The sequence below is a fragment of the Dama dama genome, chromosome 12 (assembly GCF_033118175.1).
Source record: "Dama dama isolate Ldn47 chromosome 12, ASM3311817v1, whole genome shotgun sequence".
In the NCBI taxonomy this organism is placed as follows: Eukaryota; Metazoa; Chordata; class Mammalia; order Artiodactyla; family Cervidae; genus Dama; species Dama dama.
This window is the reverse complement of record NC_083692.1, coordinates 55,416,482-55,439,482: the sequence shown is the minus strand read 5'-3', so window position 1 is coordinate 55,439,482 and position 23,001 is coordinate 55,416,482. Positions and strand designations below refer to the sequence as shown.

General features: G+C 46.4%; 1 protein-coding gene across 2 annotated transcripts in view; it reads left to right on the top strand.

The window, feature by feature from the left end:
• The first annotated feature begins 8,243 nt into the window (after positions 1-8,243).
• CA12 (carbonic anhydrase 12) overlaps positions 8,244-23,001 on the top strand; it is a 61,962-nt gene continuing 47,204 nt past the window's right edge. For both annotated transcript variants that reach the window (XM_061157318.1, XM_061157317.1), the window contains exons 1-2: positions 8,244-8,364; positions 16,416-16,436. In XM_061157318.1, the coding sequence (XP_061013301.1) occupies positions 8,280-8,364; positions 16,416-16,436 (106 nt within the window). In that variant the 5' untranslated portion in view covers positions 8,244-8,279. The remainder of the gene's footprint in view (positions 8,365-16,415; positions 16,437-23,001) is intronic.

The window sequence follows — 23,001 nt, the reverse complement described above, 5'->3', positions numbered from 1 at the left end:
GTGCTACAATCTCTATGATAAAAATGGAATGACTGAGGTATTGGAGCTATTTCCCCTTCCCATCCCCCCAGGGAAAACAAAAGTTGAAGAGTGAGCCTAAGTTTGAATTTTAATTTTCTGATTCTTTGAATACCCTTTAAGGACTCTCTGTATCCTGTCCTCATTTCTACCACCCACAAAACCGTGTCAAGTCGAGAAAATAGATAGGCAATATCAAAAAGAAGTTTTGCATATCTGTGTTAAAAAAAAAAAACTAGGATGCAGATATAACTAATCTAGTTATAATTTACTCCACTACAAAGTGAGCTCCAAACTCTTATTTCAAGGATGGGGAGGGAGACGGGCATGAAGATGCAAGCTCTGGGTATGTGTATGTATAACTGAACCACTTTGCTGTATGCCTGAGACCAACACAACACAATAAATCAAGACTAGTCCGATATGAAATGAACATTTTAAGAGAGAAGCTATTATCAGCTCCATAGGTAAGACTTCTTAACTCATCTCAGTGGGTTTGCTATGCAGCCGCTCCACAAGGAAGTATCTCTTGTTCGCTGGCTGTGCTGCCTTGGGTGAGAGAACTATGAGCTTTTGGCTGCCTGCCTGCCCTGCTGGTCACCAGATACACCTGTGCCCTTTCTCAGAGCTAGACAGAAAGCTGGATCCTTGACAGAGCTGGCCTCTGGCCACAGAGGCGACCCGACCTGAGAGGTCTGTCAGGATGCTCACTGGCCTTCATCTGTCCAGGCCATGCAACTGACAGTGCTACCGGCACTGGGCTTCCAGCCTCCCGAGGACTTCATCAGGCACTGCAACTGCAGTGAGATGGCCGAGGGGCAGAAGAATCACACCACGTGTTCCAGCACCCAATAACCAGGGGAGACGAATGCAAACTGAAATGCAAGCATCTGGGGGATGCTTGCCAGTTTTCTTTGAAAGGAACTGAAATGAGGGATCAGATCATACATTCCTGCCATTGCACAGAACTAGAGCATCCAAACAAGAGGAAATTGCCAATTTATGCTGATAGAATGTGGCATTGCTGAACCCAAGAATACCTCCCAGCCCTACGAGTCTGGTGACAGGGCATTTCCTGTGGAAAAGTGGTTCAGGTCTACTGAGTTAGGAGGCATCATTGCTTCAGCAGGAAGATTGGCTTGTTATGACAAAAGCTACATTCTTTGAGAGGCCAATATGTAGAACTGCAGGGAGAGTGACACTTGGAAATCACTCATTCTTTCTTAGGGTTCATGAATTCGGTGTGATTGCTCAAACCAGAGAAGTTGATAGGGTTGCCCAAACTAGAAACTATGGGATGAAATAGTCTCCCCCTTCAGCCAGTCAAGACCTTTCTACAGCAGAGAACCACTGACATATCCACACAGCACTTATTATGAGCCACTGTGCTGAGTTCTCCACATGCCTAGCTCATAATATTTATTCCTTCCTCCTACTCTTTGGGATATATTTATTATATGGCCTTCATCTTTAAAAAGTAGAAAACTGAGGCTCAGAGAGGTTAAGTGACTTGCTCAAAATCACAAAGGAAGTGAGTGGTGGAGCTGAGTCTTAAAGCCCAGGTTCATGAGATGCCAAAGTTCTTTCCCCTCCACCATTTGGTCTCCCTAACCATCAGTGAAGTTGTCAGAATTGATATGAGGACTATTTGCTTTATGGAGGTATCTGTGAGCTTGCTGGAATGTGATCTGTGACTGCATTTTGGTTTAAAACACAGGGGTGAGAGAGGACAGTGCCACAGACTGAGAACAAGAAGAACAGGAACTGGACCAAACCTCTGAGCTTAGAGGAGAGTGGATCTAACCAGGCAAAATGTGAAAGGAGAGATGGGTATGAGAAACCTTAAGCTACTATAGTCTAATGATATCTCCTAAGCAGTCTTGGTGTCAACTAACCATGGATTTCAAAATAATTCACCTGGAAAGAAGATAACACATATTGCACAAAGGTTTATTTTCACTTAAAATGCAAACTTTCCTGTTACATAGGCTTTTGATTTATTATCATTTTTATCAGTCACCTAGAGTGCTTTATAAAAGTCCCAGCAGGAAAAAAAAAAGTCCTGGTGAGAAGCCATTATTCCCTATTCGACAGAAGCAGCAGTTGGGAGTCCATGGACAAACAATTGAACCAGAGTCACTAGTTACCAAGGTAACTGGTGGCAGGGGCTGGGTAAGAACTTATGGGCCCCTTGTTGGAATCCAGATTTCAGTTTAAGTTAGTAAACCAAGGCTGAGATTAAGACAACTTCCTTTTGTTTCAAGCCCACACTCAGGAGTATCTTATATATGTCAGATGCTTTTGTTTTCCAACATACTTTCCCATATGTGGTCTCATTCTACATCCATCACCCTGGCTGGGCTTAGACATTATTTCAACTCACAGGTCAGAAAACTAAGGCACATACTGGGCTAGAGACTTGCTAAGGGCCCAGAGCTGGTTCCTGGCAGAGTCAAGAGTCTGGCCTTTTCTGTGGGTCACACTGCCCTCCACCTGATCCTGCCTGAAACTGAGCACGGTAGTTAGGGTTCATACAGAGGTTGACTCCAAGCCACAACTGCAAAACGGAAAAAAAAGATGTGAAAAAAGTGGCAAAAGTGATTGCAGTTTCAAAGACCTTGACACTTGTACTGGGATCAATAGGTCCACGCAAACCATGGCTTTTTGTTCCCTCAGCCAATGCCCAGGCCAAGCATTCTCTTGGCCTTTTCCTTCCTTTCTTCCTTTCCTCTACCTCACCTTCCCTCCACACTGTCTTTACCTGGTCAGAGTAGAGCTCATTAATATAACAAAGAATTACATGGTTGGATTCATAGTCTCCTCTGCTAGAGAACTTATTGAATCAAACCTCTGTGGTCTCAGGTTCCTCATATCCCATTTGGGCAGCAGATGCCCTATGCAGTGATCAGAGTGCAGGGTCCCTCAGCATCCCTCCCCCAGGCACCTGGGGAGAAGGATACAGTCGGGTCCTGGGCAGAGCATCATGTGATTGCTAGAAGTGGCACGCTGTACCGCAGATCAACAAAACACAATCACAGCATCTAGAATCCACATCTCAGAGGGACCCAGAAATACAGAGTCCTCATTTGAGGCATTTGTTACCGCAGCCATGGAAAATGCTTGCCTGGGCCTTGAAGACAGAAAATTGTTGTTGCTATTCAGTTGCTAAGTCATACCCGACCTGCGAACTCATGGACTACAGCACTCCAGGCTTCCTTGTCCTTCACTATCTCCTAGAGTTTGCTCAAACTCAAGTCAATTGAGTTGCTGACGCTATCCAACCATCTTATCTTCTGCTGCCCTCTTGCCTTAAATCTTTCCAGAAAGTTATCTGGTTGAAAATTCAGTCTCTGTTACTGAAGCCTTGTGAACCTGCACAAGGAAGGGATTTCACTTTTCCAAGCCTCATGTGTCTCTTCCATGATACAGCAAACATAACACTAATCCCCACGGGTTGTTGTAAGAATAAAGTGTCCGGCAAACAGTAGGCCCTCAATAAGTGTTAGATCTCCTCCCACCAGCCTTTTCTTTTGCCCCATCCAAAGGGGCTTTCCTCACTGAGTGACACTATTTGAAGAATGAATTCTCACCTTAAGAAATAAAAATCTCTGTACTTTAATCTTTATGCCTGAAAAGCCAATGGTTAGCTTGTGTAAGGGGCAAATACTGCCAGACGGCACCAGCTTTGAGAAAGAAGAGCCTGGCATTAGCTGTGCATTTCAGAAGCTTTAGGAAGTCACAGAATCTCACCCTTACACAGATGATGTCGTCCCTCACAGCCCCAGGACAGAGTGGGCCTCTTCTTCTGATTATACATCAAGCTTATTATAATCCTTTTGGGTTGGCAGAAATGTTTGTTTGGGGTTGGCGGAAACGTTCATCTAGAACCCAAACATAAAACAAACCATGTCATAAATATTAATGTAATTATTGGGTTGGCTGGCCAACCCAATATGTAATTAATATAATTAATTACATTAATATTTATGATATGGTTTGTTTTATGTTTACACATTCTCCGAGAGCAAGGACTATGCTTAGCACAGTGCCTGGAAATGAAGTTTCCACCCACTTTATCTCATTTCAGCCATATATCAGTACTGTCGATGACCATAGGGCCAAGATGATAATCTGTACTTTAGAGATGAGGATACTGAAGTTCAGAGAAGTTGCACCACCGTCAAGGCCACCCAGTAAGCGGTGGGGCAGACACTTCAGTCCAGACCTCTTGACACAAAATCGGGTATACCTTTCCTCCACGCCTCTGCCCTTTGACTCATCAGCCTCACCCTCCTGTTGATACACACATGGTGACATCTGAGAGAAGCTCTGCTCCCTGGAACCTTCCATCTGGGCGTGTTGTTCGTTGGCCTGGTGCTATCTCTTGAGCACTGATGGTCCACTTTCTACCCTAATCCATTGAGTAATGGGCTATATATCGACTGACAACGGACTCATCTGCTGCTGGCAAGGCAAATCCATACATGTTCAGTTGCATAGGGCCCAGGAAGCTTCTGGCAGGGAGGATTCCCAGAGTTAGGGTCTAAAGCTGGTTAGGTTTGTGCTGTTTGCCGAGGTATGGGAGGGAGACACTTGATATTCAGCTTCAATGTTTCAGAAGTTTGATCATTTCGTTCATTTCTGTTCACTTTCCCTCCCTCTGATATCTGAAGATTAAAATGAAAAACAAACAAACAAACAAACCCACTCTTGTAGGTCAATTATACTTCAAACAAACAAACCCATAGAAAAAGAGATTAGATTTCTGGTTATTAGAGGCAGAGGGACAGAGGAATTGGATGAAGGCTGTTAAAAGGTATAAATTTCCAGTTAAAATGTTAATACTAGGTAAATCTCAATTAGGGCTTCCCAGGTGGCACTAGTGGTAATGAACCTGCCTGCTGATGCAGGAGACATAAGAGATGGGAGCTTGATCTCTGGGTTGGGAAGATCCCCTGGAGGAGGGCATGGCAACCCACTACAGAATTCTTGCCTGGAGAATCCCATGGACAGAGGAGGCTGGTGGGCTACAGACTAGAGGGTCACAAAGAGTCGGACACAACTGAAGCGACTTAGCACGCACGCGTGTAAATCTAAATTATGCTGAGTTGATTCATAGTGCTTTTTACGTCTACTATATCCTTCTACTTCTCTGTATATTCAATTAATTTTTGAGAGTTTGATGTTGAAACTCCAACTAAAAATCTTAATTTATATACTTAAAAAATAATTGTAATATATAATGTAACTATAAGTAACCTTGTTCTGTATTTTCCAAGTCTCCTGTTATATTTTCATAATAAAAAAAGATTAATAATAGGGATGTAAGGTACATGACAACTCTAACACTGCTGTATATTATATATGAAGTTGTTAGTGTAAATCTTAAGAGTTCTCATCACAAGGAAAAAAATATTTCCTTTTTTTCTTTTGTTTTGTACATATACCAGATAATGGATGTTCACTAAACTTATTGTGGAAATCATTTCATGATGTATGTAAGTGAAATCATTAGGCTGTATACCTTAAAATTATACAGTGCTATGTATCAATTATATCTCAATAAAACTAGAAAGAAAAAAAACAAAATACTTAGAACAATTAGGTCTGTTTATATTCTCAATCCTCTTTTAATTGCTATCCATCCTTTACCAATTAACCAGATCTTTGATCTAGCTATGCAATAAACATCCCAACCCTCTCCTTTCTCTCCATTAAACTCAGTTCACAACATTCTGTTAAATCCATCCCTTTAAACTTCTCCATCTCTGGGGATCCCTGGGGAACACTTAGAGATGCATGCTCAAGAAGAAACTGGACTTACTGTTTAGCCAGAATGGGAGTAACAAAATGTGTGTGTCCGACCCAGCTTCCTTTGAACTAATGGTGAAATGTGGGGTGAGGGATTTCGCCTCCACAGTGTGCATTTCTGAACCTGCAGCAGCTCCTCCACAACCTCTTGTGTTCATCTAGTGCACTTCATCTTGTAAAGACCTTGATGACGAATCAGAGACATGTCTTAAGAACGATAGTGAAACACTCACTCACCACCCTAAAGGCGTGGCTCTTGATCAAGAGTTAGAAGCAGAAAAGGTCATCCCTAAGCCTAAGGTGGTTTGAAAGTGCTTGTAACAAGAATGTCTTTGTAACAACTTCCTCAACAAGACTTCATAGCCCTTTATTAACCCAAACAATGGCTGAGCAGATATGAACAGAACAGTAGCACCCCTTGAAATGTGGGTGGCATGGGCTCCCTGTGGCTTCAGCAGAAAAGCTGGTCTTTCCTTCCAAGACTACCATGGACAGGCAGCTTCACTAGTCATTGAGGCCAGCCTGAGAGTCCACTTGGACTGAGGTCAGCACAGACCAGAGAGGTGAGGGCTGGTCAGGCACCTGTGGCCAAGAGAAGAGGGTAGGATAGTTCAGGTCACAAAACCAGGGGTCCTGTACCAGGGCTGGGGGTGGGCACGCTTCAGCAGACCATGTGATCTGAACAATGCCTGGGGGCGGCAGGGAGCCAAGAGAATAGGCAGAGTCACTGAGCAGGAAGGAAACAGAGCCAAACCACCGGGCCCAGACACAGTCAGAGGACCCACGGAAGCCAGAAGCACCAATAACAAGACTGGTGGTGGGAACAGCAAGTGGCAGTAACAGCAGCAGGAAAATTCAGTGAATGCCAGAGGCAGCAAGTTTGTAAGACCTTTGACTTAGTGACTGAACATGGACTAAATACAAAGGGGATCAGACAACAAATATCAGCATGTGCCTAGATGGAGAGCTGGATTTGATCCCTGGGTAGGGAAGATTCTCTGGAGAAGGAAATGGCAACCCATGCTAGTATTCCTGCCTGAGAATCCCATGGACAGAGGAGCCTGGCAGGCTACAGTTCATGGGGTCCCAAAGAGTCAGACACAACTGAGCAACTAACTTTAACACACTATATATATATATATATATATTTAAAAGAATATAGACATGCAAGGCAAGTGGGCAAAAATGAGCAACAGGTGCTGCTAATATGCACTGAAAACAACCCCAACACTAATCTGAGCCAAGATGCAAAATGCCTGGTACAGCGTCTTACACTGAGTGACCTACCTGCATGCTAAGTCGCTTCAGTCAGGTCCAGCTCTTTTCGACCCTTGGGACAGGAGCCCACCAGGCTCCTCTGTTCACGGGGCTCTCCAGGCAAGAATACTGGAGTGAGTTGCCATTCCCTCTTCCAATGGCTCTTTCCAACCCAGGGATCGAACCAGCATCTCTAATGACTCCCACATTGGTAGGCGGACTCTTTACCACTAGCGCCACCTGGGAAATCAAGTAGGAGCTCAAGAAATCATCCAAGTCCCTTTCTTTCATCCAAGTGCCCAGAAAAGGGACCCCCTCCTCCCTCCCCAGCTTCCTAGAGAAAGACTGATATTATGAACTAGTTATGAGCCTTGCCTACTTACCTGCTCTGAGGTGAAAGTCTAACTGCTTAGCAAAGCTGTTCATTTATTCTTTTTACCTACATATCTATTTCTATTTCACAGTGCACCCCCAGCCCTGTGCTATTTACCTGTTAATTTCTTTGCGTCTATATTTCAAAGGTAAGACCTTATCAGGATCTTCCTGTGAATTGACTGTACAGTCCACAGAAATTCTTAATTTGAATGCAGCCGACCCCTCCTAATCCATAGGTGACTCGTCCAGTCCGTAAGGTGTGCCCAGTCCAGGCAAGCACACGATGGAGGCACAGAAGGAGTCTCTGGCCCAGACTGGCATTGTACTTAGGGGGCTTCTCAAGTAGAGGCAATGACAGTCCAAGGTCGTGGCCACTGAAGCGCGTCCCTAGACGCACCCCTCCCCACTGGGCCCAGGCAGGCGGCTCTGTCCCACGCCCGCCCGCGGCTTCCACGGAGAACTGGGTTCCGCGCCAGCCCCGGCTCAAGGAGCGCCCGGGGCCACTGCCCCGCGGAGAGCGGCTGAAGTCAGGGTTACAACTCACCTTGGAACCGGGGCGCCAGACCTCCCGTAGGCAGGGCGTTCTCCCCCCCACCCGATGACATCATCTGTTTGGGGCTGAGTCGCTCCATAAAAGCAGCCCGCGGGAAGCCAGGAGCCCAAAGAACAGAGGTGCTGGCCGTGACGCCCCGGCTGCGCGCACAAGGTCCCGGTGAGCATCCCGCCGGCCCCAGCGTCCCAGCCAGAGGGCGAGAAGGAGCTCAGCCGCCCGCAGCCCGCGCCCGCCGCCCGCCGCCCGCGCCGGGAGCCGCCCGAAGATGCCTCGCTGCAGCCTGCACGCGGCGGCCGTGCTGCTGCTCGTGGTCTTAAAGGAACAGCCTTCCAGCCCAGCTCCGCTCAACGGTAAAGTTTCTTCTGCCTGTTCTTTCCGAACAATCCCGTGCGCTCAGCCACACCTGGGCAGAAGGAGTCCTCACGCGGCTCGTTAAAGATAAAGTAAAATCATCTGCGGGGAGCGGAGAAGGACCTGTAGGGTCTCCAACAGCACGTTTTTACAAAGGATGCTTCATTTCCTTTGGAAGGCAGGATCCGTTCTGGTTTCGCAGGGTGGGCGGGGTAGTGGGGGGAGCGGTTTGCCGCAGATTGTCCTCCTATTAAAATGCGTTTGTGCCTTCTCGGGGTACACCCCCCACACCCACCCGCAGCGCTGGAGAGGTGGCTTGGGAATTTGCTAACCCGGGGAGAAGAAACAGAACCAGGATGTAAAATACTGTGCCCCGACCCACGTGCAGACGACAGAGGAGTGCCTGGGGTGTTCCTGAGCAGCCTCTTTACCAGGGAGGGTTGGCACAGTGGTGGGTGCTTTCCTTTGGAGGAGACACTCTTTACCATTAAGGTTTACCTCCAAGTCAAAGAGATGATGCATCTCATCCCTAATCATTGTTTTTCTCCAGAAGGGCTCTACTACTCTGAAGTTGTACGTGTGTGTGCCCTGCATGCCCTCAGACGAGCATACATAACCTTATTTCTGAGTGTAGTTAGTTAGGGCTTTGAACCCTGAAGGGCTGGAGGCTGGCGGTGCCCAGCCAGTAGCAGGAGATGGTAGAGGGGGTTGGGTCTGGGAGGTGAGTTGCAGCCAGCAGCTATAGTGTTAGATGCTCAGTTGGGCCCCACCTTTTGGGACCCCATGGACTGTAGCCCCCCACCCCAGGCTTCTCTGTCCATGGAATTCTGCAGGCAAGAGTACTGGAGTGGGTTGCCATGCCCGCCTTGAGGGGATCTTCCCGACACAGGGATCGAAGCTGGCTCTCCTGTGTGTCCTGCCTTGTAGGCGGATCCTTACCCTCTGAGCCATCAGGGAAGCCCGTAGATAGCCAACAGCTAAGGTGAGGGCTTCTGCCTGGGTCTCCACAGCTGGGTGAACCCTTTTCTGGAGGAGTAGATGGTGACTTACAGAAACTTCCCGAGTAACAGATGGTGACTACTGCCCTTGACAGAGTTTGCCCCAAGTTGTATGGACATTTGTAGGTGCGATCATTCCTGCTCCTGCTGCTAAGTCGCTTCAGTCGTGTCCGACTCTGTGCGACCTCATAGAAAGCAGCCTACCAGGCTCCTCCGTCCATGGGAGTTTCCAGGCAAGAGTACTGAGAGTGGGTTGCCATTGCCTTCTCCGGCGACCATTCCTAGACCCAGGCTAGGTTGAAACATTCCTAAAAGGGCCCAGAGTGACTAGAATGGCTGCCAGTCCATATTCCCTGGCTGGGTGGTGGTGGTGAGAAGTTGGTTCTACTCAGAGGCATGAAAGCTGGAGCCCCCTCCTGTCAGAGGGCATGGTGCCCATGGGGCATGGTAGGAGAGGCAGAGGGAGCCTGGCTGTCAGCAGCTTTGTCACTCCTTTTAATTCAGTTCAAGTCCACTAGCTGGCTTGATTTGCTTGGTAGTTATCTTCCTTATCTGGTGGGGGAGAAAGTGGATGGGAGAAAGGAGTTATAAAAGTGGAAATTAGTTTATAAAACTGCAGACTTTGATATATATTCCCCTCTGAAGAAAGCTGCACTGAAACCTAAAGTCTGACTTGAAATCTCCTTTTAACTCCAAGACGAGAGAGAAGCCCTTTACTGACCCTCTTCTGAAAGCCTGTTTCCCCCCTCACTCTGGGGGCAGCTCCTTCTCCCTGCTGTGCTTCTCTGAACCTCTGGACCCCCCTCTCCCCCTTCTCGCCCTTCTCTCTTTTCCGTTCTCCCAGCTGGGCTGGGGAAAGTTTTCAGTTTAAAAAAAAAAAAATCTACTTTCACTCTACACTGAGCAGCCAGCCTGCTTACCACCTTGATTCTAAGAACACAGTTTTTATTCTGTTCTTCCTCAGGCAGGTTTCTTGGCTTTTTAGTCAGAGCAAAACTCACCGAGATGTAAAGTGTCAGTATTAACCCAAGTGTGAAGCGGGGGTTAAGCTGGGCAGTGGGTGAGAAAGTGGTCTGCCCTCTGCCTGCGTGCATGCTAAGTCACTCAGTCGTGTCCAGCTCTTTGCAACCCCATGGACTGTAGCCCGCCAGGCTCCTCTGTCCATAGAATTCTCCAGGCAAGAATCCTGGAGGGGGTTGCTATGCCCTCCTCCAGGGGATCTTCCTGGAGCACCTGAATTCTCAGTGACTGGCACTGGCAAACCTCGGGGGTCAGGGAGGGAGCGGGCATAATAAAAGTCAAACATCTTCCAGAGATAACCTGGGAACTCTCAGTTGCTGGGGCAGGGGGTGGGGGGAACTGGGCAGCTTTGGGCTCCCCGGATGTCGGTTAGTCAGGGAAGGTTCTAGCACCCAGGACAGGAAGCAAGCAGGGCCCAGAACCCCTGACCTGAATCTTTGTAAATATCAACTCCTTCGAAAGCTGCCAGGATGTTCTCCCTGCCCAGGATAAGCTGGGGCTGCAGGTTCTAACAGGCATCCACCTGGACCTCCCAGTGCTCAGGACAGAAGTGATGACCTTCTCAGAACAGACACTCTCAGGAAGCTACTGAAGTGCAGCCATGGGGGGTGGGGGTGGGGGGGGGGGCTTTGCCTGGCCTGCCTGGTGGGGGGGGGGGCAGTTTAATTCTGTGAAGACCCTTGCCCCTAAAGTGAGAGGTGGGAAACCAGGAGGGGCCATTTCCAAATAAAGCAAAGGTGCACCCTTCCTTTCTAAAGTTTTCTTGACCTCAGTTGTGGCAGTGAACCCACCTGGGCACTGACCTTCATCCAGTGACACCCCCTGACCCAGATCACCCTCCCCTTCATTTTACGGTGCCTCTCCTCTCCAGACTCCAGCTTTCAAGCCCCTCCAGACATGGCCATTTATACCCAAAGCACTGAGTCTTGAGGTCTAAGCAGGGTCGCTCAGCGAAACGCGGGCAGGAAAGATTGCTCTGCTGCTTTTTAAGAACATGTCCCCAGGCCTGTGTCACCGCCTGAGCCCTTATAGTCCCAGAGGCACGTGATCACACTGAGCTTACCAGAGCATTTGCTGATGCCTCATCTGAGGATGAGCGCTGCAACGGTGTGGAAACCTCAGCTTAGCAAGCTTCGGGGAAGGGAGCAGAAGATATAGGCTGTTAAGGCCATGGTTTGATTTTGGTGCAGGTGCAGTTAAAATTTCTGGCCAATGCGGTTGCTCAGAGGCTGCAGATGTTTTTTCCTGGTGGCCTCCAGGATCACTGAGTGGCCTGTGTCTCCCCAGGGAAGCACTGAGGATGAAATTCCCTGCTCCTTGTGAGATTTTACATCCTGGGCCTCCAAGTGCTCTGGCCAGCTAAGTGACATTCCTCTGGATTCCTCTGCCTCTGAAATCCATGGTTGTATTTTAATAAAACCCCTCAAACAGAATGCCGATGGAAAATGTTCAGAAAAGTGGTTTGAAGTTTTCTATAGCTTGGTTCCCAAGCCATGCTATTTTTTCCCCCTTTTCACTCTTGTTTCAATGAGAGGCTCGCAGTAAACTTGGGGGTCACATAGAAGTTTGGGCTCGCCATGGTTCTGAATGTCTTCATCCAACTGCTGATTCAGAGGAGGTGAATTTAGGGACTATTAAGCCCTGTCCAGTCCATGGCAGGTTTCAGGGGGTCTTTGGGGTCCTGGGTACTTTCATGGTACACATCTTTGCCAAAAGCATTTTCAAGGTATAACTAATTGGCCCATAAGGCAATTTTGCTGTAGAAAATAATAAAAAGTAAAAGCAGGACATCAAAAAAGACATAATGAACAGAAATAGAGTCAAGTGTACAAAAACGTATTGTTACTGGGGTGGGGGGGGAAGGCGAGGAGGGATAAATTGGGAGACTGGGATTGACATATACACATTACTATACATAAACAGATAACTAATAAGGACTTATGTAAAGCACAGGGAACTCTACTCAATACTCTGTAATGGACCTATATGGGACAAGAATCTTAAAAAGAGTATGTGTGTGTGTGTGTGTATATATATATACATATATAAAACTGACTCAGCTTACATATGCCTGAAACTAGCATAACACTGTAAATCTACTTCAATAAAATTTTTAAAGGACATAATGGAACATAAAAAATAAAAATTTAAAAGACTTTCTTACAAATATAAAATATTTGAATACCTTAAAAAAATGTATGTAGATTCATAGTAATACTGTGCAAATAACTGGTTTTATCTTGTGGGCTGTACCTAAGCATTTGCCTTCCAAATCTTTCGTTCATAGTGTTTTATACTTTTTGTTTGTTGGTTGGTTGTTGATTCATATCCTCAGTCGGCCTTGCACTTTTCCTTCCTTAAGAGAGGTACCAGTTTGCAGGTATGAGGGTGCATGTTTGTACCCGAGCTTTCTGTTGAAGTGTGAAAGCCTCTACCCTGTGATAGATTCTTGGCATCTTGTCACCTATCTGTTGCTGGATGTTTCAAAGTTGTGGGAAATGTTGACTCAACCTTTGAGGCCCTCGGCCTTTTTTTCCTCCAGTGTAGTGTGTTTCAAAGGAAGAAACCAATTCTTGGTGTTAATGATCATCACTGGTCAGCTGGATAAAACCATCAATAACATCACTAACTGGAAGAAATGCTAATGCATTGGAATGCTAATGCAGTGGAAATCCAACTGCCAAACCAAAAATTGTCAGCCAGTTATTTGATCTTTCATGGCAGAAATGTCTTACTGCCAGTTAATTATGCAACAACAGTTTGTGGCAAAAATGCTTGTGGCAAAGAAGTTTACAGTAAAAGAAAAAGGAAAAAACACACAGAACAAAAAACCAATACAGTTCTATGGACCTCCTGAAATTAACTGTACATGAAATTTCTTGTGTTCAAGCTTAAGGGCATTTTTAATGAGGAAAGGCAGCAAATACTCTAAGGGGTCTGGACTACCCCCTCTAGCTCAAAGATTCTCTAAGTAAATAGGAAGTGATGGGAAATGTGGAGAAATACTTCTTAACAGGCATTGATCCACTTTGCCTTATGGTCTTTCATTGCTTTATCTAGAAATCAAGGAGATGGGTGTGTGAAAGAGCCCTTTGTCCTTCTCTTCCAAAGTGGGCTGTCAACAAATAATGCCTAAACCTAAGCAAATCATGAAGGCTCAATATAGATATATTTTTATAGCGTTGTGGAGATAATGCCAAAAGAATCATGTCAAAAGAATTCAAAGTGGTTGCCATAGGGAATAGGAAAGTGACTCAGGAGTGTCAGGGGACTGATTGTTCATTGAAAGCCTGATATGGATAGAACCATCTAAGTCTTTAAACCACATACAAGTGTAATTTGAAAAAATAACCAAAAAAATTGAATTTGAAAATTAAAAACACTGAGACAAAGAAATGAAACAGAAAAGCAATTTTAAAAAAGAGGTGATTAACCAGTTTACAAAGAAAAACAAGCAAAATTCTCTTACGTTTTTCAAAAGCACAATCGGCCTGAATAGGAAATGCCTAGTTGTGAAAACTGAGCACCAGGTGACTGGTCAGGTAAGTTTTACTGCAAATCATTTCCCAAGAGAAAGGAGATGTGAGTCTTCCTCCTGCAGCTTGACCCTGGTGGACTCAGAATCCTGGAAGCACGGGAGACAGGAACATAGGCTGGGAGACGGGAACACAGGCTGGGAGATGGGAACATAGGAGTTGAACAGTCCCCTCGCTGTAATGTGTCCTGAGACAGACACCCTGAGTCTCAATTCAGGGTTTCGGGCTCGTCCTGGAGATGAAGAGGGAGGTGTGTCCAGAGCATAGCTCCACAATGACTTTTTTTTTTTTTTAAATTGAAGTGTAGATAATTTCCAGTGTTGTGTTAGTTTCAGGTGTATAACAAAGTGATTCAGATACATATATACATATATATTTTTCAGATTCTTTATCCTTATATGTTATTACAAAATACTGAATATAGTCTCCTGCTGGTTATCTGTGCAATGACTTTTTAAAACTATATTTAGTTGTTAGCATGAAGGACGTTTATGAGTGAAGGGTGTGAATGGGAGGTGACAGGTGATTTTCATTACACTCCTGGTAGGACCTCTCCTCCACATTGCCGCCACCCATGGAATTCTAACTCCAATGATGATGGTGGCAGCTTCCTCAAATAAAAACCTTCCTTTTTGGAATGAGCTTGAACTCTTCTCTAGGCTGTGTTGTTAAGTGGGGGAAAAGCAAGATGCAAAACAGCATTTCCCAGATGCCAGCATTTGTGTGAAAAAAAGAAGGGAAGAGAATACAGTGCAAGGGTTCCCATCAGCTGTGGAACTGGTTGAGTCTAATGAAGCGGGAGGTTGGATGGTAGGAAGTGCTCTCACTGTGTTCCTCTTGGCGGCTTTTGAGTTTTGAGCCTTGTGAACTTATTAACTGTCCGGATAGTGAAATGTGGCTTTTCTAAGATACATGGGAGGCTTCTGATGAAGAAGCCCCTCCCTGATCCCTGGACCCCTGCACAGAATCCCTGCCTTGTGCCTCCCCTGGAAGCACAGGTGCTCTGAGAGGCAGTTGTTCCAACACAGGCTCTGAGAAAGGTTTTTTGTTTTTTTTTTCTTCCAGTTTTATTGAGATATCCTTGACATAAAGCACTATATAGCTTTAAGGTGTCTGGTATAATGATGTGACATGTATTTCATGAAGTGATTATCATAATAAGTTTAGCGAACATCTATTATCTCATACACGTACAAAATTACATAGAAAGAATTTTTCCTTGTGATGAGAACTCTTTGGGATTTATTCTCTTAACAATTTTTATATGTAACATACAGCAGTGTTGATTATATTTATCATGTTGTATTAATACATCACATTCCTAGGACTTATAACTGGAAGTTAGAACCTTTTGGTCACCTTTATCCAGTTCTCCCCTGCCCCAACCCCTTGCCTCTGGGAACCACTAATATGATCTCCTTTTCTATGAGTGAGTTTGTTTTTGAAGTATATTAACCTATAACAGTATGTTATTTCCTGTTATACAGATTAGTGGTTTTTTCCTATACATTTAAAATATGTCACTGTCCACAGATATTGCAGTTATTGACTGTATTCCTCACACTGTATGTTTCATATTGGTGACTCATTTATTTTGTAACTGGAAGTCTGTACCTCTTAATCTCCCTTACCTGTTTATTTCCTCTCCTTTATGCATCTCTCCTGTGACAACCAACTGTTTGTTCTCTGTATCTATAACTGTTTGTCTTGTTTTTTCATTTTTTTAGATTCTACATATAAGTGAAATCATACAGTATTTATCTTTCTCTGTCTTATTTCACTTAGTATAATACCCTCTAGGTTCATCCATGTTGTCATAAATGGCAATATTTTATTCTTTTAATGGCTGAGTAATAGTCCATGGTGTATATGTGTGTGTGTGTGTGTGTGTGTGTGTGTGTGTGTGTGTGTGTGTGTATATGTACATATATATATATATATATATATTCTACATCTTTTTCATCCATTCCTCTATTGATGGGCAGCACTTGGGTTATTTCCATATCTTGGCTGTTGTAAATAATGCTGCAATGAACATGGGGGTGCATATATCTTTCCTAATTAGTTTTTGTTTTCTCTGGATAAGTACCCAGGAGTGGAATTTCTGGATCATCTGGTAGTTCTGTTTTTAATTTTTTTGAGAAACCTGAATACTCTTTTCCATAGTGGCTGTACCAATTTACATACCCACCAAGAGTGCAGAAGGGTTTATTCCCTTTTCTCCACAATGAAAAAGTTTGAAGTTCTCAGCATCTACCTCCTTTTCAATCTCACCCATTTAAAACTAAAATCTGGGGAATTCCCTGGTGGTCCAGTGGTTAGGATTCAGAGCTTTTACTGCTGAGAGCCTGGGTTCAATCCGTGGTTGGGGAACTAAAATCCCACAAGCCGTGTGGCAGGCCCGCATCCCCCAAATAATAATCGTAAAATCTGTCCTATTTTCTCTAACTTGTTCAAGTTCAGTTGTACTTACTTGCTTTGTTTTCTTCTTTGCAGGATCCAAGTGGACCTATATAGGTAAGTAGCGATCTTTATTTTTTTGAAGAGATGGCTGTATTTAATGAGAAACTTCTTGTATTGTGGAGATTATTTAGGAGGTTAGGGAGAGCAGTTCTGGTGTTGTTAAAGGAGGACACAAAATCCTCCCTAAAGACTTGCTCCGCACGGGTCACAGACAGCTCTTTCTCCGAGGAGCTGAGCCTGCTTCGTGCATCAACTTGCGGGTCACAGTGTTAAGGTTTTCAGATTCCTGCAAACCATCCAGGTGAGGATGCCCAGGTTCCCTTCAGACTGCAGGGGCCCTAAGCAGGGGAGTGCCCTTCTCTGTAGGACATTCATCCTACAATAAACAATGAATAAAGGGCTCCTTTCTGAAAGTTAACTAGGCTCAGGTCCCAGAACTTAAGCTGCCAGTGTGTTTAGCATTAACTTCTTGTTGTCATGTTTGTAAGTAAGCAAGGGACCAAGCAGTGATGGTTGATCCTCAGTTAAAGAGGAATAGTTGTCTTAAATGGAGGGACAGGGCTGTCAAGGGTGTGCAAAAGGGTTTTGAGATAAGCAGCTTGAAATCGGCTCAGCTCATGTGTATGCAGTGAACGGGAACTGGTCATCAGCTGGAATGGGGGATGAGGGCCAAGCCCCAGGGTCCACTGGCAAGTGCAGGGATATTAATAATGTCCTATTGTGACTGAGTGACAAGGGATATGCAAGAGAGATTGCTGTGGGGAGCAGGAGGGTGGAACTGGCCACACTGGCACAGGAGGGGTGGCGACAGGCAGGGAAGTCCATTACAACAGAGAAAGCAGAATCCAGAGAAAGATCTGACTTGGGTTTTCTAGTTAGCCTTTAGATGTTTGTTTGCCCAAGAGGCCTAGAAAATTCCCTGAGCTAATCAATTAGTTGCCTCCAGGCCAAGGTCTCCTGGCCTCTAGCACTGCAAGGCTTCATCACTGCTAACATCCCTTACTTACTTATTCTGTGCAAAGAACACTGCTAAGTGGGTGGATAATTAGAAGCGTAGGCTGGTAGGCTGTGGTCTGTAGCTAGGAATTACTTAAAGCTCACAGTTCAAAGCAGAATATAATAGGTAATAAAAGCAGATAACAAGTAAACGGTTCTGTGCTCTGATGGTTCAGAGAAGAAGAATGCTAGGACTGGAGGGTAAAGAAAAGCTTCCTGGAGGAAGAGGGCTTTCACGTGGACCTTGGGGCATGGGGAGGATTCAGTATGGCCAGAAGGAAGTACTACTGGCCAAGTTGATGATGGCCTCACATGAGTGGAGGCAAGAAAGAGCAAGATGGCATTTGAGGGGATACATACAGAGACGTTGTTACGGCGGGGGGGCAGGGTGTGTGTGCGGGGGTGGAGGGATAGACTCTAAGGTCAGAAAGATAAGGTGGGTCAAACAGGGGAGCATGGAGGAGGAGGCCAGGCTTTCCCCACTTTGTCTCATGGATGGAGGGGTGGGGTGGGGGGTAATCTGTGTTTTAAGGAGAGTAGGGGGTGATAGGGGGTGCAAGAGAAAAAACAGGAGAGAGGCAGGAAGATGTTTGGCCCTTGAAGGAACACCATTCTGTGTCTTAATGTCCAGTTTAAAGTGATGGCAGTAAGAGGCCAGGGCAGGGCAAGAGCCCTGTTGAAGGAGGAATCCACAGAGTCTGGGTGTCAGCCTGCTCCCCGCCCACCTCACCCCTCCAGGGTGTCGGAGGAGACAGGAGCAGGGCAGGCGCGGAAAGAAGCAGGGACTTGAGGTTTGCACCTCATTCCATATGGTTTGGTGTGAACCCTCAGGGTTTCACTTTCTTCCCACCTGTGACTTGGGGAAGGGGTTGTTTGATCAGTGTTCCTGAAGCTATGGCTTGGGGTCACCTGCATCAGAATCACCTGGAATGCCTTCCAGATATGCAGATTTCTGGGCCTCAGCCTGGACCTGGGGGAGGGAGGGAACCTGAAAAACGTGTCTGTTTCAGGTGATGCTTAGGCAATCTGTTGGAGAATCTCTGACCAGATGATTCCCAAGACTTCCTTGCCTGAGTCAGAGGAAGCCTGCCCCACCTCTTCTCCTGGCTTCCCAGGTAGAGTGGAGACACCAGTCATGTCTCTCCAGGGCTCCCTGCCTCTGTAGGACAGCCTACAGAGTGGAGCGAGGAAGTCATGGAGAGCAGAGAGACACCATGTCAAGAGGTATAGGAGGAAAATCTTACTGCCACTTAGGAATGACATGGGGCTCCCTGGGGAGGGCCTCTGTCCAGCCATATTGACTAATCCAGAAGCATTTCTTCCTGACCCCTTGTACTGGCCAGCCCTCTGTCCCTCCTATCCCGGACAGTGAGGGTGGCTCTTTGCTGAGGAAGCAGAGGGCAGAGTCTAAGGATGCAAGACATGCATGGGGGTGAGCACAGAGGCAAAACCTGGCTTTTTATTAGTGAAGTGAGCACACACGTGATGTGGAGTCAGGTCAGTAGGGGCCCATGAAAGAGGCCGGATGGAGGATAGCTAAGGAGGCAAACAGGTCCAGGCTGGCAGCTGGCATCAGTGTTCACAGTCACACGGTAAACAGAGAGCCTGGCATAGATGCCAGGGGGAAATGGTTTCCAAACAACACGGGCTGCACCGAATGAGGCAAATCCAGCCCAAGGCTGCGTGCTGGTTTTCCCAGGGTGCAGACCTCAGCACTTTGCACGTAGATGCCGCTGAGTCATCCTGCTCTGTGGGCCTCCGGCTGCCAGGAACACATGGTAGGACTTCTAGAAGCACATGGAAAGGGAATTCAAGCCCCTTTCCCCTCCACACTGAGTCACTGGACTGACCTCCTCGATGGCCTCCTGGAGACAGGAGGGCCATCTGACAGCCAGGATGGGGCCAACCCCGCCCCAGGTGTCCCTCCTGGGGGGAGGCAGCGGCATCGGGTACGTGTTGGCATGTGCTGAGTCAGTGACCTGCCCCCTGCAGTCAGTCCCAACCCGATCCTGCAGAGCCACCAACTCCGAGATGGAGGGCAACTGCAAGTCAGGCTGACTCACTCCAGCCTGTTCAAGGGCTGTTAGAAAGCCGAATAAGGGTGCCCTTGGGTGTGGAGGTGATTGGAAGAAGGGGATACTGGTCACCTTCAGTTCCTTGGTGTGGGTGCTGTGTTCAGTGTGTGAAAAGCCATCAAGCTTACTTATGATACATGCACTTTTCTGTATGTATATTATATTCAATAAAAGAGTTAAATTCCAGCTGGCTGGGAGAGTCTTGCTTACCCGGATAGAGTTTTCAGCCCTCCCACAAGAAACAACCAAAAAACCCTCAGTGTGTTCAAAACAACAGAGCAACTGAAAGGAATGACTGGACAGAAACTAGCGAGCCAAGAACACATCATGTGAACAGAGAACAGACCTGGGGCTCCATCCCTGAGGATGCCAGACACCGCTCTGATGGTCCTCCGATATGAGTAGTTCAGAAACAGACAAACGCCACTGTTCGCTATTTGGGAGAAATAAGACAAACCTTCACGGCTTCCCAGGTGGCACTCGTGGTAAAGAACTCACCTGCCAGTGCAGGAGATGTAAGAGACGTGGGTCCAATCCCTGGGTCGGGAAGATCTCCTGGAAGAGGAAATGGCAACCCACTCCAGTATTCTTGCCCGGAGAGTCCCTTGGACAGAGGAGCCTGGCGGGCTACAGTCCATGGGGTTGCAAAGAGTCAGACACAACTGAGCGACTTAGCATGTATGCACATCATCGGTGATGGGATGTAAGGGGAAGAGGAAGTCAAGCCCCCATCCTGGCAGGTGAGCAAGTCCCATTTCACCCCAAGTTAGGGATAGATGCCAGCCCCTCCATTCCGGAGTGGGGATTCTGGAAAGATGGCAGCTTAGCCTGGGGGTGTCAGGCACCGGGCTCATAGGCCCTCCTGCCCAGCTTCTTGGCCTGGGGCAGGACTCCCGTGACCAGGCACTGCCACTGCATTCCTCAAGCTGCTGTCCTCTCTCCCAGAAAACAGATGCTTTATCTTAAAGGATTTCCTTTGGGAATTTGGAAGGGCTCCTCCATCAGGGCGAACCTCTTTGGTTCTTCAGGCTCCCACCTCCACCCTCTTCTGTCCTAAATCTGCTGGAATATTAGGTTGCTACAATCAAACTATTCCTGCAATTCAGGACATTCTTCCTGAGCTAGAACTAGACATGGGACACATGCAAGGGAGCTAGGAGGAAGAACTCTCTCCTTTCTCTTCTTTAGTAGTGGTTAAAGATACCATGTGACTTCATGATCAAAGGCGATATAAAAAACAGACTAATAGATAGCTAGCGGGAAGCTGCTATATAACACAGGGAGCTCAGCCCATGCTCTGTGATGACCTAGCGGGTGGGGCTGGGGAGTCGCAAGAGGGAGGGGATATATGTATACATGGAGCGGATTCTGGTTGTTGTAACGGCAGAAGCCAACACAATATTGTAAAGCAATTGTAATCCAATTAAAAATAAATGAAAAAAAAAAAAGACTATCACTTAGAGCTAAAGGGAGAACTTAAAACAGCAGTTATGGAACACATGCAATTAAAAGGCTGATTTCATTAAGGAGAACTCTTATCTATACCAAAGGCAGAGCCTGGCCAACTCACAGAATCCCAGCGCCTTCTCCCCCATTCCCTCTGCCGACCTGAGGATGAATGACAAGAGGCGCAAAGTACTCTTAGGGGAGAGGGAACCAGAAAGGCCAGAACATGTTTTTCACACCAGGAAACTGAATCGCTATGCCTGCATCTTGGGGGTTTCCCTTGAGGCTTAGCAATCCAACCCGCTATGATTTATTCATTAAATCCGTGCTATAGTTCCAGTTACTTCTAGTAGAAGTTGTGACATCCAGGGTCAGCCTGGATGTGCTGTGGTCCACCCGTTCGTCATCATTTCTCATCTTTCCTGAGTTGCAGAATTGAGGTCTGTGTGTTTTGGGTGCCTGCATTTTCATGTCCACAGCTGGCCTCACCAACTGGGTGAAAAGATAGGGAAGCTAGCATTTGTTCCTAAAGGCGGGGGTGGTGTCGTGGGGGTAGGGTGGTGGTGGCGAGGGGCGGGTGAGGCAGGAAGCCAGGGGGAAGAAGAGGAAAGTGTACAGAGCCCAGAACCAGGCAGACCTCCTGGAAATCGCAGCTTGGCCACTTTCTGGGTGAATGGCCTTAGGAAAGTAACTTAACCTCCCTGGACCTTGGTTTTTCTCAACTACAAAATGGGAATCGTAAGAGCATCTACCTCAGTGGCACTGGGATGGGGCAGCATCAGCATCCCCTGGGGCTCAGGATGCTCTTCCCAGATACTCTGAACTGCAAGTGAAACTCACGGGAGGAGTCTGGGAGAAAAACTGCAAACGCTTCACCTCCGGTCCTTTAGCAGCAAGGAAAGCACCATGTATGACTTTGTTAGAAACACAAGTTCTCCGGCCCATACCAGATTTACTTCCAAATCAGAAACTCTGGGGCTGGGTCCAGTCCTCTGCTTTAATAAGTCCACCAGGTGATGCTGATGCCCCCTCGAGTTTGAGAATCTGTTCTCCCCAAGTTGTGGTGAGGATGCAGTAAGATAATGCACAGAAATGGGCTTGCATAGTGTGCACGCAGTGGGGCCAATCACCTTCTTTCCCTTCGGTTATGGTGGAATTCTATTAGCTAATCAGTGGGTAACTGCCTTGTCAAGTCTACAAGACCGAACAAACCTGAGAGGTAGATCTTAGTAAGGATCTACTTCTTCATGTTTTTCTGAATTGCCTGAGTTTTTAAGGGTAAGGAGGATTCCTTTTAAATTTTTATTATTATTTTATTAGATCATTCTTCAGCTTTATTGAGGTATAATTGGCAAAAACTGTGTATATACTAAAGGTTTCCAATGTGATAGTTTCATATATGTTGTGAATGGTCACCACCATCAAGCTAATTAGCACTCATCAGCTCACATAAGCATAAGCATTGTTTCAGCTCAGTCGTGTCCGACTCTCTGCGACTCCAAAAACTGTAGCCCGCCAGGCTCCTCTGTCCATGGGATTTCTCAGGCAAGAATACTGGAGTGGGTTGCCATTTCTTCCTCCAGAGCATCTTCCCAACTTGGGGATCAAACCCGCGTCTCCGTGGTCATTGCATTGCAGGCAGATTCTTTGCCACTGCACCACATGGGAAGCCCTACCTCACATAATTATCTTTTTATTCTTTGTCATTCCCTACCTTCCTTCCCCCTGGCAACTATGTGTTTGTCCTCTGTATCTATGACTATTTATTTTTTAGACTCCACATATGAATGAAATCATACCACATTTGTCCTTCCCTGTTTGACTTGTTATCTGTCTCAGCATACTACCTTCTTAAAAAAAAAGAAGTGTCAGTCACTCAGTCATGTCTGACTTTTTGTGACCCATGGACTGTAGCTTGCCAGGTTCCTCTGTCTATGGAATTCTCCAGGCAAGAATACTCTAGGTTCATCCATATTCTGTAAAAAAATAAAAAGGAGTTTCCCTTGTGAGAAAAAAACGGATTGAACAAAAAAACCGAAGGGTTCCAAGCTCTTGTCCCATGGGCTTTACATGCCAGAAAGTTCTTCCCAAGCTTGTCTTTC